Source organism: Sturnira hondurensis, unplaced genomic scaffold (assembly GCF_014824575.4).
Source record: "Sturnira hondurensis isolate 20B ecotype Veracruz unplaced genomic scaffold, ASM1482457v3 Scaffold0013190, whole genome shotgun sequence".
Lineage (NCBI taxonomy): Eukaryota > Metazoa > Chordata > Mammalia > Chiroptera > Phyllostomidae > Sturnira > Sturnira hondurensis.
The window spans coordinates 1277729-1292636 of NW_028085821.1; the positions used below are offsets into that span (position 1 = coordinate 1277729).

Below are 14908 nucleotides of genomic sequence, written 5' to 3' on the forward strand. Positions count from 1 at the left end.
GAAGTTGCTATGTGAGGCCATCACTGATGAGAAGCTGATGGGGCCCCTGAACAGGGAGTAGAAGATACAGAACAGAAGACACCCAAAGGTGGACTGGCCCAGTACTACATGCAGAGTAACGAAGATTGGCGTCACCAACCAGAATCTATGCCAAAACTGAATGAGTGGAGAAACGGTGACATGCATGCTGCCAGGGTGGGTAAGAACTGACCCAATGCCACCAAGTCCCGAAAAAAGAGCAGAGACCCAAGTATTTGGCCCTTTTGCCTCAGAGTATTGAGTAGCCTCGGGGACAATTTTGAAGAAAATTTTAATGTTAAGCTGAACTCATAGCTGCATTATTGGGCACCATTTTGTTGTATGTTTTGACTCATCCAAAGAATATTTTATATTCATAAAAAACATTTGGCCCTGGCGAGGTAGCTCAGTTAGTTGGAGCATTGTCCCAATATGCCAAGGGTGTGGGTTCAGTCCCCAGGCAGGGTGCATACAGGAGTCAACTGAGGATGTGTAAATGGGTGGAATAGAAGGTTGATACTTCTATCTATCTATCTATCTATCTATCTATCTATCTATCTATCCCCTCCTTCCTCTCTCTTTAAAATCAATGAATAAAAAGTTTTTTCTTAATTTCAAAAAACAAAAAATATTCCTATGGAACACTCACTTGGAGTGGGCTGCTAATTCCATGAAATCTTTTGCAATTTCTTTCACGAAAATTTATAGAGGGAAAATGTGTAATTGCTGAAAATAATGAATGAAAATCAACAATAACTTGTTCTTTATAAATACCCATTTGCACAGGCAGTCTGCCAGGTGAAACAGCTCCATCTCCAAAGTCTAATGCAAAAGTTAGGTCAAGGGATAGTATAACCCAGGAGTTGACAAACTTTTTTTGTAAGGAGACAGACAGTAAATATTTTCATATTTTCAGGCCATACAATCTTAGTACATAAAACAAAATGTGCCAAGAAGGCTTAGATAACTTAGATAAAATTAGATAAGGCTAAGATGACTACACTCGTAAAAACATGCTCCTTCTGTTGATTAATCTAGCAATGTTCTAGAAAAGGGGATTTTAGGTCACTTTGACTCACAAAGTTGTGAGTTAAATGCTAGGGAAACTGAAGACATTATGGCAAGGCAAAGCACGATGGGGAAGCAAGCCTGGACGTGCTCCATCCACCTTCCTCAGCCACTGCTCTCCTTATTGTAGGGAGTTACAACTTTGTGGCATTTTGTTCTTGATCCCTCACCTTGCTTTGCAAAGTATTATCTACTTTACAAATGGAACTTAAATCAAAATAGCTTTGAGATTGTGTTATAGAAATCCATGCTGCCTTACCCACCAGTCTTCCGCCCAGGGATGACTCAGAATCTGTAATATTAAACAGGACACATGAACATTTGGAGGTTTTTGATATTTCCTGTCTTGTATGGCAGTTGAGGACCAGCTATTGGAAAAGCTGTGGCCTCCACTCAGTTCTGCAAAAAGAATAGAAACGAGTAAACAGAATAGCCAAGTAGGAAAGTCTCTTTATTAAAAGGGCACCCTACCTACCACTAACCTAGCTGTCCTGACACTGGCTTTAATCTAATCCATCAGTATAGGTAGTTCTAATCCTAATTTTTCCATGATCTTTCTGTAAGAAAGTGAGGCAGCCGTGCACCAGAGCATTGGAGCCTGCTCTCAGAACAGGCACTTCATTTACCTGATTCCAAACTCTTCAACTGGACTTTGTTTGCCAACCTTCCCTAGCAAAGCAAAAGCAAAAACAAGAACAAAACAAAACAAAACATCTGACTCTGAAAATTGAGTAGCCAAGAAGTTATCTGGATTAGTTCATTGCTTTCAAACAGGATTACAGGCAATCTGGCCTAAATTCCTCCTTTAAAAATCTCAAATTTCTGCCTTCACAATATTAGAACCCTCTTTCCTCAAAGCCCAGGCTATCACAGAATAAAATTGTTGAATCCCCACATCAAAGACCACTTTCCCATTTCATATATGCATTTTTCTGTGCATAAGAAAGAAAGGTCTTGGGGAATCAAAATGGAAACTAGAAAATCAACTATAATCTGGGCTATCTCCTTACTGTCCTTGGTACCAACTAATTAGGCAATAACTGCATTTTTCTCTTCCTCAATAAATAGATAACACAGAAGAAGTTTGTTGTCATCAGGAAGTGTAGACAGTTCCAAGGGTCCTTTTGTTTGATTCTGAACTGACAAGACATTTCTATGTAGCGGGCGGAGCAATCGGCTTTTGAATTCCGGTATTGGTGCTTTTGTATTTGCTCTTGAGCCCTGGGCTCTTTCCCCAAGAGGGGATACAAAGAGGTGAGAGGCCCATTCCCAGGAGTCAGACTGCCCAGGTTCAAACCATAACCTAATGGAAAGATCTGACGTTCACCACGTAGCCTGGTGGTCAAACTTAGCACCAGTAGTGGGGGTACAGACAGCCAGGGCACACTTCCTGCTGTGATGCCACATGAAAAATGCAGCATCTTCTATGATGGATTTTTTTTTTCTGTTTAAAATGTTTAACTTGAATCTGGCTCTGGCTTAACATCCAGGTCACAGGAAATACTAGACACTGAACAACAACAGCATTATGAGAAAAAATACCATCTATACCTCTTTTGTTCACCTAAAAAAGTAAGAGTCATTGGGAGAGAAAAAATTTGAGAAATATACTCTGTCTCAGTGTGTGAAATGTGACTGTGGTCTTGTGTGAAAAGCTTTTGCCATTACAGACTTTGAGACTTGACTGTGGATTAGACATGAGTTGGGAATATTATTGAATCTTTTCAATGTGAATATATTATTTATATAAGGGTGACATGCCATGAGGTCTGCAACATTAACATTGGTCAATGAAATATGTACAGGGAAACAAACAGATGAATCAAATATAGCAAAATATTCACAACTGTTGAAGTCTGGTGGTGGATGTGTAGGTCTGTTACATTATTCTTTCATTTTTTTCTACATGTCTGAAAGCTTTTTAAGATAAACATTTGGGGGAAAATTGCTTCCATAGCTCCTACCAATACATGTACCGATAGATCTGCATCTTTGCTACATTTCCCCTACAGTTTTCATGACGGGAGATTCAGCCACCCTTTTACGGCCAGTATCCTCATGGTGTACTGAGCTCACCCCTCTCCCGTAACCACCCAAGGACTTCACGACAGTGGCATTCCCTCGTCTTTCCCACACTGTAGCCTTTCCCTCTTTTGGCCCCCACACCCTTCTATCTGCTATTGCACTAACCTTTCTCCACTGCCCTTAACCGAAAACCAAAATTCAAACAATAGTTATTGAGTACCTACTGTGTGCTGGAGATACCATCGTAAAAGAAGACAGGAGCACTGCTCTCATGGAGCTCATCCTTTAGTTGGTGAAGACAGACAATAAACAGAGTAAGGAAACAAATGATGTCATATGTAAGAGAGGTTCGGTGGTGAGAGGAAATAAAGCAAAGTCAGAGGGATGGGGAGCACATGAAGAGAGGTGTCCGGCGTTGCTGATGACCTATATGGAGCCTTGTACAGACAGAGCCCTTGCAACGAGGTATATGGCTGGGGAAGCAGAGCCCAAGCTGGATGGATTTCATGCCTCGTTTTATTCCCCTTGACCTGTGTAGAGTAAACACCCAAATACGACAAAATGGGGTTGACTCTGGTGATTTCACAACTTAAATAGGGTGGGTTTGTACATACCTTAGATTTTCCTATAGTTAAATAGTCATCTGTTGATAGTTTGAGCAGAGTAGGGTAATCTGACTTATGGTGTAAAAAAATCACTTCGGTCATTGTGTTGAGAATGAACTGTAGGGGGAACAAAGGGGGAAGCAGGAAAACCAGATAAAAAAATAATACAAGTAGATGTCACAGATGACGTGTTAGTGGTGAGGCGGGTGTATAGTGGTCCAATTGCAGACTTAAAAGGATCTGCTGATGAAGTGGACTTGGATGGTACCCGGAAGAGAAAAGTCAAAGATGGCTCCAGGTTTGGGGACTGAGCAGTCATACGGAAGGGGGTTTGATCACCCAAGAGGAAAAGATCAGGAGCAGACTGGGGTCTGGGAGGAAGATGAGCAGTTTGATTCTGGATGTGAAATTTTGGCTGCCTATTGGAATCCACATGGTGATGACCTAGATGTCTAGAGTTCATGGGTCTCAGAGCGTTATTTATAGTCATCGTCACCATTTCCTCTTCCCTCATTTTCCTGTGAACCTGTGATATAACGAGCAATATATTTGGCCTTTGTCCCCGGTTCCTGGCACAGACGCTTGGAATTTTCTGAGTGACAGGAGTGTTTTTCGCTTTCCATAAGGAGTGCCTTTTGAGCTTCTGCTAAGGAGGTGACTTAAGTGGTGCTGCTAGTTAGGCCCAGGATGAAGCTGCGCACCAGAGAGGCCAAGTGATCAGAGGGTTGGAATTTCCAGCCCACTGACCTATGAGAAGGGGAAGGGGAGGGGAGTGCTGCAGATTAAGCACTATAAAGACTCTTGAACAACAAGATTTGATGAGTTCCTGGATGGTGAACATATCCACATGCTCCTGGAAGGGGGGTGCACCCCAGTTCCATGGGGACAGAAGCTTCTGTACTCAGGATCCTACCAGATCCCCGCCTATGTACCTCTTCATCTCAATGTTCATCTGTATCCTTTATAATAAACTGGTCAGTTTAAGTAAATGTTTCTTTGAATTCTGAATGCTTTGAATTCTGTGAATCTTATCTAGCAAATTAATCAAACCTGAGCTGAAGGTGGTGGAATTCTCCAGTCTGCAGTCAGTTGGTCAAAAGCACAGATGACAACCCGGATGTGTGACTGGTGTCTACAGTGGTGGAACGGGTGCAATTTTGTGGGACTGAGCCCTTAACATGTGGGATCTGATGCTATCTGCAAGTACATAGTGTCAAAATTGAGCTCACTGTAGGACACCCAGTCAGTGTCCACTGGGAACTGGAGAATTGCTGGGTCATGTGGGGAAAAACCTGTTAGAGAATCCACTTCAACTTTTGTCACCTACTACTCCTCTGAAACTGCTGATGTCACCAATGCCCTTCCATTGCTAAGACCAGTGGTTAATTCTCTTCCTACGTGAAGAAAACTACTCAAGCTACAAGAAAATTTCAAGTCTTTACAAAGCCACCTTATTGGATTCATTTGACACAGGACATCATTTCCTCCTTTTCTGAAAAATGTTTTACTTAATCTCACCCTTTTCTGTTGTTTTTTGTTCCTCACTGAACACTCCTTCCTCCTCAGTCTCCTTTGCTGGTTTTTCCTTATTTTCCCAATGCAAGTGTTGGAGTGGAGAGTCAGAGAGCTCAGTCCTCGGGCCTTATCTTTTTATACAGATCAACTTTTCAAGGAATCTTATCCAGTTCTAAGTTTATATCTCCAGTGCTGATCTCCCCTCCAAACTCCAGACTCAGGACTACTGGATATTGGCACATGGATGTCTAATCTTGAATTCAAATGTATGGGTCCAAAAGCCAAAACCCCCACTCCCCCCTTACTCTCTTGTATGCTTCCACATTTCAAAAATAGCAACTCCATTCTCCCCATTACTCAGGTCCCAGCCTTGGAGTCATCTTCAGCTCCCTCTGTTTCCCATTCTCATATCCAGAACAGTAGCAACTTTCTTCAGGGACACTTCAAAACATAACACAACGCACATCTACCAACCACTCTGGTTCAAAACCATCATCCTTTGTCCAAATGAAAAAAATGTGTCTCTCAAATGGCCCCCTTCCTTCTACACTTGCTGTTCTACAGTCTAGTGTATTCTTCATAAAACAGTCAGAATATTTTAAAAAAACACTAAATTATGTCACCCACTTATTCAAATCTTTCCAAAGGCTTTCTGTGTCATTCAGAGTAAAAGCCCGAGTCCTTCTGACGGCTCGCAGTGATGAGCCACACTCACCCTCCCCACCGACACTGACCTCCTACCCCTGTTCTCCTCTGTCTCAGGGCCGCACTAACCATAACCTCTCTGCTTTTCTTGGGGACCCTACTCATGCTTGTTCCCAAGGCTTTTGCACTGGACTTCCCTCTTCTTAAAATTCTGTTCCCTCAAGGGCTTACTGTACTTGTCTTCTTCCCTTGCTTCCTTCAGATCTCTACTAAAATGCCACCTTATCAGAAAGGCTTCCCCTAACTACTCCGCATAAAGGCCCCCCCCACCACTGTCCTCTGTTGCTCTTGGCCTGCTTCATTGTTCCCACGAGTACCTCCCATCGTCTCCTGACATGTACATATTTATTTGCCTCTGTCCACTAGAATAATGGAAAGTCATAGGGCGGTGTTTTCTATCTTTGTTCTTTGATTACTATTGAGTCCCCAACACCCAGAAAAGTAGCCAGCGTATGGTTTTTTTTTTAGTGACTAAGGACAAAGAATGATGGCAGCATTTAAGAGCAAAATTTAACCAAGTAAATTTGAAGATAGAGTTGGCTTTATTAAATAATTCATGAATCAGGGAACATCCTGATTCACCTTACCAACAAGGAAAGTGACCCAATGGGTTGTCCAAGATGAAAGATTCTTACATGCAGGAAGAAGGAAGAATATGAAGTTAAACGAATGGGTTATTTCAGGCAAGGACACCTTTTGTTAGAAGTCAGGGGCACTAATCAGGCAGACGGCCTCACTAGTGTTGATCAGGAAATTCCAGACTGGTTTAAAAGTTCACTCGTGAAAGAGGCTGAAACTGCGTTTGGGTTGGTCACTAAGGATTGGTTTGGTGATATGGCTTACCAAAGGTGACTCCGTTTTGGCCTGTCATTTAACAGAGCTACGTATGGGAACAGCGATAAAGGAGATGTGTGGCAGCCAGCCTCCAAGAAGGCTGCCAATGATCCCCGCCTCTGGCATTCACATTCCTGTATGCTTATTCCCTCCCACAGCAAGTACAGCTGCTTGGCCTGCGTAACCAAAGGCAGAAGTAACAGTGTGTGACTTCCAAACCTAGGTCATAAAGAATGCTGTGGCTTCCCCCTCACCCACTCTCCTGGACTGCTCCTCGTGGGGAAAGTGGAAAGTCAGCCCGGTGTCATGAGGATGCTCAAGCAGCCTGCAGACAGGTGCGTGCAGAAGGAACCATGCTCCTGCTGACAAGAAGCACCACTTGAGAGTGAACTGCCTCGAGAGTGAACTATCTCAGGGGCAGATCTCAAACCCATCAAGCCTTCAGCCAGAACCCCTTGACTATGCTGCTCCCAGATTCCTGACCCACAGAAACTGTGATATTTATTTGTTTATTATTGCTCCAAGCTGCTAAATTCTGAGGTAGCCTATTATGCTACAGTTGCTATGACCTCTGCTTGTTCTCCTTGGGACTTTTGCATATGTTTTCTCTTCTGCCTAAAACTCCATTCCTTCAGATAGTTACATGTCTTAATCTCTTCCTTCAAGTCTCAGATAAAATTTCCTGGTATTCAGTCAGTCATACAGCAATGTAACAATAGATAACAAATGCAGGATGTGTTTGAGATATCCAGGAGGTAGATGTTACCATATTTAGCATCTGATTGGTTCTAAAAGATAAGAGAGAGCAGAAGGAGTCAAATGATTCTCAAATCATTGGTGTGTGTAACTAGTTCCTACCTTTCCCGGATTTAGGGAAACAGGTTTTCTGAAGAAATTATAAGCAGATTTTGAGATGCCTAACAAATTTCCAAGTGGAGGTGTCTAACATGCAGGTGGATATACCATTTGTTAATGTGGAAGACAGATCTGGACTAGAAATAAAAACCTTTGAATCAGGGTCAGTTATACAATTTGCAAGGCCCAGTGCAAAATGAAAATGGAGGGTCCCTTGTTCAAAGACTGCATGATGTCCACCAGCTCCCAGGCCTTCTCCCACCACTTTGTAGGACTGACAGACCATGCTCTGGCTGAGGGCGGGGAAGGTGAGTCAGGTATCTCCTCTTCCCATGGCCTTTATGCTCCAGACTATGCTGGAGGGGCCAAGTGCAGGAGATTGCAACTTCCCTGCCAGGGTGCACTGTAATAGGGGATGGGCAAGAGACTCATCCCCAGGGGCACCCACTGGGTGCACTGTGGCACTGCCAGCCTAGGGAAGGCACAGCTGCCACTATGTCCTAGTCTAAGATACCATGGGCACCTACACATGATCCTGACATTCCCTATGCCCTTGTCCAGGTCTCCCCCAGGTCCTGGTCCTGAGTGGGGCAGAGGGGAGGATTGGCAGGGCTGAGATTCCAGGGAATGGGGGAATTGGCACCAAGAACCTACCCCCAGGAGGCAGGACTGCATGTGAACTCAGACAACTCCATTGTCTCTTTGAACTTCACTCACAAAAGTTCAAAGGTAACATTATTAAGAATTTGAAGCCAGCAACCGCAGAACACTAAGACCTCAAGCACCCTGTGTGAATTAACTGCTTGAATGCCTATGGATCTGACCCTGTTTGGAACAGTTTGTGTGGTTATAAGGGAGATGAAGGGAAGAAGCCCAAGGACCGAAGCCAGAGAAGCACCCAGGTTTAAAGGATGGGCAGAGAAAAAGCATCCTGTGGCCAGATGAAGCTTGTAACTAATCAGAAGACAAATGAAGGGGAAACTACTTGGTCTGTGATCTCTGACTTGCCCACATGTTGTTAAGAACATGTTATTTCACAAACTATTTGTGATATTGATGATAATTTTTCAGGGTCATAGGTGTGGTCCTTACAAAAGCCTATTACCTTGATTATTTTAAAACATATATTACTCAGAGAAAAAATGCATGAGAGAAGCTGCAAGAAATAAAGTGGGTTAAATGAAATAATGGCATTTACCAATAATAGACTCACAGCTACCAAAGTAAATACTTCATTTCCCTTCCAGCCAGAGTCACCTTGTCACACGGCCAGCAGTGTCTTTCTGCAACATCTATCAAGCAAGAAAGATGTGAGCTGTAAGGTCTGTGAAGAATTTTAGATGACTCTGAAACGTTTTGCAAAATCAACCACAAGAGTTTTCTAACTACTAATTAACTTTGAGCAAAGTTTTAGGCCATGAAAATCAGACCGCTTGGTGAGAGAACTGTGGCAGGGAGTTGATGAGACTTTGAGAGTTTAGAATTGGTTGGGGGGAAAGGTGGGGTTTTTCGTTGTTGTTTTTAATGGATTCAGAAATGTCTCTGGAGGTGGTTTATCACATGACTAAGAATACAGATTCTGGCACAAGCTGTTTGAGTTTGAATCCAGGCCCAGCCACTTACTTCCTGTGTGATTCTGTGTGTTCCTCGACTGCCCCACACATGAGTAAAAGACTGGTAATGACTCCTGGGGTTGTTATGGGAATTAAATAACTAAACTAAAACATTTAAAACTCTGCCCGGCACATAAAAATCACTGTGTACTTACTTGTTAAACAAAAATTGGGAAAATAGGTCATGTAACCAAAACAGTTCTGCAATTTCTATTACAGTAGGTCCCACAAGCACTGGGAAGAGAGTTCACTAAAAGAAACCATTTTTTTTCTCTCCTCACTTTTTTCTTCTGTATTCTTCCATCTCCACTCCCCACCCGACCCCCACCTATCTTCAGAGTTCTGCGCTTTCTCTTTAAAAGCAATTTTATTTATTCAGAAAGGTTCCTTAAGAGGAAAGTATAGTGTTTTCTGGATATGTTCTTAAAAGTATGGTTTCTCATGTCTTAAAATACATATTCATGGCTGTTTCCCACTTATAATAAAACTCAATGTTATTTCTTTCACATAAAAACACCAAAAATATGTGTATGGGAAAATAAAATGCACAGTACCTTTAGTGCCATCCCAATTATCGTGATAATTCTGGTACTTTAGTGGGGAACACAAAAAGTTTCAATGAGCAGTGTTAGACAATGAACATAATAAGAATCTCAAATATACCTCTATCCCTTCTGAGAAGTAAAAACGGACCCATCTAAATTCCCCAGCCTTTTTGAGAAAAAGCTCTGCAGGTGCGCGATCCTAGGAACCTGGAGTTCAAACTATCCCATATCTGTTAAATACAGAAATCGCTTTGAATGTGTTTTACTGTTCCTTTTGGCCTTCGGGAATGCATTCTTTGACTCTGTGCCTCAATTTTATTTCCGTACTTTCTTTGTTTCGGTTTTATAGTTTTCCACGGTGCTTTAGAGTTTACAGGCGGAGGTCTTCCGTTTCTTTCGCCGTTCCGTCGCGTAGGACCAGGCTTTACAAGGTCCACGCGGGCTGCACCCTCGGCGACCCTGTTCGACCACTCCCTGCGTGTGCTCCGCGGGCGGAGGGTAGGGGGCGCTTCTCTCTCTTTAACCTCACTTTATGCGGAAATCCTCCGGCCTTTTGTGAACGTGTTTCTTTCGATCTCGCTTTTTCTTTTTCTTTTTTTAAAACTACGTACGAGTTTTGCCTCTTTTTTCCCTGTAACCTCCCTCCCCCTTTTCCCTACAGAATACTCGTTCGCCCCTTAGAGTCAGATACATTGATATTTGGAGATTCTCCATTGGCTCCCCGGCGCCTTTAAGTGTGGTTCTAAGGGGCTCGTCTTCAGGGTTCTTAGCGTGAGCCAGAGCCGCGTTTTCTACTCTCCAGTAACAGATTTCAAAGAAGGCAAGCCCCATATATATGTCTACACGGGTGGGAGAATGGAGAGCCGCCTCGGCTGGGGGCAGCGTTTGGGGAGCCCCGTCCACCCCCACCCGCCCCTGCTCACGCCTCGCCCTTCCGCGAGGTCACTCGCGTGCAGAAGCGAGCGCCCAGTCCTCTCTTCGCCCTCCCGACTTCCTTCGGAGCCGCCCGCCAGCCGGGGGAAGTTCTGCGTTCCGCAGCCGGCCTCGCCGCGCACTGGGCATGCTCAGTGGCGAGTGGTAGCCCGGGGCGCCGGGTTTGGGTCGGCCGCCGCCTCGCCAGGGCTTCCCGGAGCGCGGGCAGAGCCCCGCGGCCCCTAAGGCGGCAGGAGCGAGACCCGCCTCGCGGCCCCCACCCGGCGGGCAGGCCCGCAGGAGCCGCGCAGTTCCGGACTCCGGGAGCGCCAACTTCGCGCCAAGTTCGAAGCCTCCTCCGGGAGAGCCGTGCAAATGATGACCAGGGACGTTTTGTTGGACATGGAGCTAGAGGAGGACGACGACGAGGATGGAGACATCGGTGAGCAAGGGGTCCCCTGTCCCCTGGGTTGGGCCGGCGCGGGTCCCCGCGTCCACACCCAGAGCCCCAGCCCACGCGGGAGGAAGTTGGGGACTGCGCGTGGGCGCCGCACTGGCCGCGGGGCGGGTTTGCGGGGACCCTCGGCCGCTCGGCGGAGCTCGGGAGGGCTCTCCGGGCGGGGAGGAGGCAGCCCGCCTCACCGTCCGGGGGCTGCAATGCAGCCGCCGGGGGCCGCCGACCCGCGCCGCCTCTCGGGCGGGGCTCGCCCCTGAGAAGGCCAAGGAGGCACGGGGCGCGCGGGGCCCCGAGGACGGTTTCTGGACCGGGAGGGACGCAGCCCTTGAACACGGTCTGGGGACAGCTGGGTCGCCACCGCGCGGGAAGTCTTGACTCAGACAACAACTCTGGGGTCATTTTCTCCGTCTCGAACCTGCGGCGGGGATCCCGGAGAGGCGGCGTGGGCGGCGCGCCCGCCGGCTGGGTTGGGGGAGCCGACCAAGGTCGGAGAGCAGGGGTGCGACCCACTCGAATCCTCTCCAGGTGAAAGCGGATCTGGAAGGCAGGACTGGGACCGGGTGGGGCGGCCCGGGGAACTGATTTGTGGCCACGGGCCGGCAGCCTTTTTTTTTCTGCCGCAGAGCCCGCGAGGTGGTGAGCAGAGGGGGAAGCCCTTAGGTAGGGTGGACCGCAGGCATTTCCTACGAGTCAAGAGGCCTCTGGAGCTTGGGGGCGGGGCAAGCCCATTCCTAATTAGAGTTAAAAAGGCATAAAGATTGTAAAAGGAACGGAGGGAGAATGTTTCACGGTAGAAAAGCAAATCAGAGGGGTGGGAGGAGGCCAGGAAGGGGAAAACAATTACAGCAGTAGTGAGAAAATTAGATCCCTAAAGAGAACACTGTGAGGAACAGATGACACTGGGCCCTCCGCAAGACTGAAAATTAAATTACCACGCTGGTCTGTCTCACAGACTCCGCCTCGATTTCCTGGGTGACAGAGCACTTTAAAATGTAACAGTTCCTGTTCATGGTCTAAAGCCCTAGTCTTCTCTAATAACATTAGAAAGTAACTTAATTTTAGGGGTTAGGTGTGGATTTTCTTCTTTTCACAGTCTAGCCACTGCTTATTTATTTGGTTATTTTTTTTTACCATCTCTGCTGAGATTGCGTTGACATGGAACACTGAGTAAGTTTCAAGTGTGCCATGTGTTGATTTGATACTCTTACTTATCGCAAGGTGATTACTTTCGTAGCCGTTTGTGTGTGTGTGTGTGTGTGTGTTGAGAACATTTAAGATGTACTTACTCTCTTAGCATCTTTAAAGTGTATATGACACGGTTGTTATAATCACTGTCCTGTGCATTAGATCCCCAAAACTTACAACTAGAACTTTGACCAACATTTCCCAATCCCCTCATTCTGTTTATATGAGTTCATCTCTTTTAGATTTCACGTATAAGTGAGATCATGCAGGATTTGTATTTCTATATCTGATTTATTTCACTTAGCATAATGGCCTCAGGTTTCATCTGTGGTGTCACAAATGGCAGGATTTCCTTCTTTGTCGTGGCTAAATACTATTGCACCAAAGATGTGTGTGTATACATACATGTATCTCATATCATATATTATCATACATCTCTATCCATTCATCTGTAGCTAGACTATTAAATTGTTTTTATATCTTGGCTGTTGCAGTCACGTCTCATTTTAATTCCTAGTACTTGATAACTTCCTGGTTGACCAGGGACAAATTGAATAGAGGGGATTTTACTCCATGATTCAGCTTTATTTGTCACAGTTAAGAACAACTTACTAGGTATCCATTTCTATGGAGGGAGCAAATAGTGTTTTTCTTTTGAATAGGAAGGAAAACTTAAGCTCACAGGTTGATCTGCCAGCTTCTCACACATCTAGTTAAGGTTCAAACCCAGGTTTTCTGATTTGCAAGACCTGCACAAATTAATAATGCACTTCCCACCTGGTGACTCCAGCTGTCAGGTAATGCAAAATGCTGTTGACAGGTTTTAGTAGTAAATCACAATTACATAAAAATATAAATCATAGGAGCAAACTTTTAAAAGTTATAAAATTAGCAGTCAGTTTGATTTGAAAATAGTGTCATCGGTTATGGTGAGGTGTCACTGTTTATATTGAGTATGGTAAATAAATAATGGTAAAAACCCAAATGGAAATTAAACAGTCTGAGCTTCGTTTGTCTCCCTGGGCCTTCAGTAGATCTCAGTTTACGAAGAAAACTAGCTTGGTCTGGTCTAGGCTGACATGTTGAGGCATCATAAAATTTTTCTTAAGTGTGTGGCAATAGGCTCTTTTTGTTTATAATTACAGGTGTAATCTATGCTAGTTCTGTGAGGTCACACTGTGTAGATATACTTAAGAAAAAATGAAATATCTCTGGTCCTCCTTCATCTGACCCTCCATTGGCTACTGATAGGAATATTTTACTGTGTCTACAGGTCAATTCAACATATTTTCTATCAGGCAACAAATATCAATATGTTTCAGCAATTTTTGGTTGCTACATAAATTTAATGTGGGTTGCAGTGATTTTATATCAAGAGAAAATGTTTACCATGCCAGTGGAAAGTTTATGTCATTGTAACATTTTTTAAAAGCCTTTTAAAAGGTCACTGGAAGCAGGCTGATGCTATACGGCCTTTTATTGAAGTAATTATGATTTCTAACTATGGGAGAGGAAACGCTGATGAAACGAAGATTATGATTTTAACCTCTGCCTCTAGTTTTGTAATGCAGGGCTGTGTAAAAGCTGTTGAGTAGCATATTTCTCCTAGTACTTGGCGGTCACTACGAATAGTTGTGTAATCATTTAAAACCCACCCAGGTACTGAAGATTTCAATGCAATCTCTCTATAAATATTAACTTTATAATTCAGAGCAGGAGAGTTATTTTGACATAAGTTCTGGGTAAAACATCTATTACCAGCTAATTTGCAAGAGATAGAAAAGAAAACCTTTTAAACTAATGTGGTTCCTGGTTGCATCATAGAGATGTTTTATCCACACATGGAAAACAGTGCATGGAAGTGTATGTACCCTCTACTAGACTGGGATTGGGGGCTTTTTTTTTTTTTAACTAGTGAGTTAATGCCTACTTGTGGAGAACTGTGTAGTACCTTAAGCAAAAAGATTGCCTCCTTGTTTGGCACGAACCAATCTAGAGAATCAAAGATGGTAAATCTCACCATGGGTATCTTTTCCATATTTGCTTAACTCAACGTCCACCAGAAATTATGCCCAAAGGTTTGTGAATGAGGCAGCCTGTTGTCCTGAGAGCATTTTTGCAAAAGGCCACTCATTTTCTCCATGAACTTCAACGACCAACCCGAGATGTAGTTGCAGGAACTATTTGGCCTGCAGCCCTGTTGCAGTGGCTCTGATGGAGACCTCGTGCCGAGGCAGGTGCTGCGTTGTGTGCCTGGTGTGCGAAAGAGGGTCCTTAGCTGCCCCCAGGACCGCACTCCGCCACCCCCAAATTAATCAGTGCATTGCATTCAACATCTCTTCCTGTTGACATACAAAGTGATGGAAACATGTTTTGTAGCCAGAATGTAGCTATTATATTTAGTATGTTGTTTTACTTTGTTTCTTTCATTTCCACCTTCAGGCTTTACTGAGGGAGAAAAAGTGTTCTTACAAAAGAAGGGGGCTACAGAAACAGGTCAATTTGGGCAAAAAGCTTTTGGTTTAGGTGGTGGGTTATTTTGCATTCCCAGTCTGTTTAGGAAAGAATTTA

At 44.4% G+C, this 14908-nt stretch overlaps 1 protein-coding gene across 1 annotated transcript in view; it reads left to right on the forward strand.

Annotated features, from left to right (window-relative positions):
• Positions 1-7857: 7857 nt before the first annotated feature.
• Positions 7858-14908, forward strand: part of ANO6 (anoctamin 6) — a 196927-nt gene continuing 189876 nt past the window's right edge. The window contains exons 1-2 of the mRNA XM_037061152.1: positions 7858-7933; positions 10943-11137. Of these exons, the coding sequence (XP_036917047.1) occupies positions 7858-7933; positions 10943-11137 (271 nt within the window). The remainder of the gene's footprint in view (positions 7934-10942; positions 11138-14908) is intronic.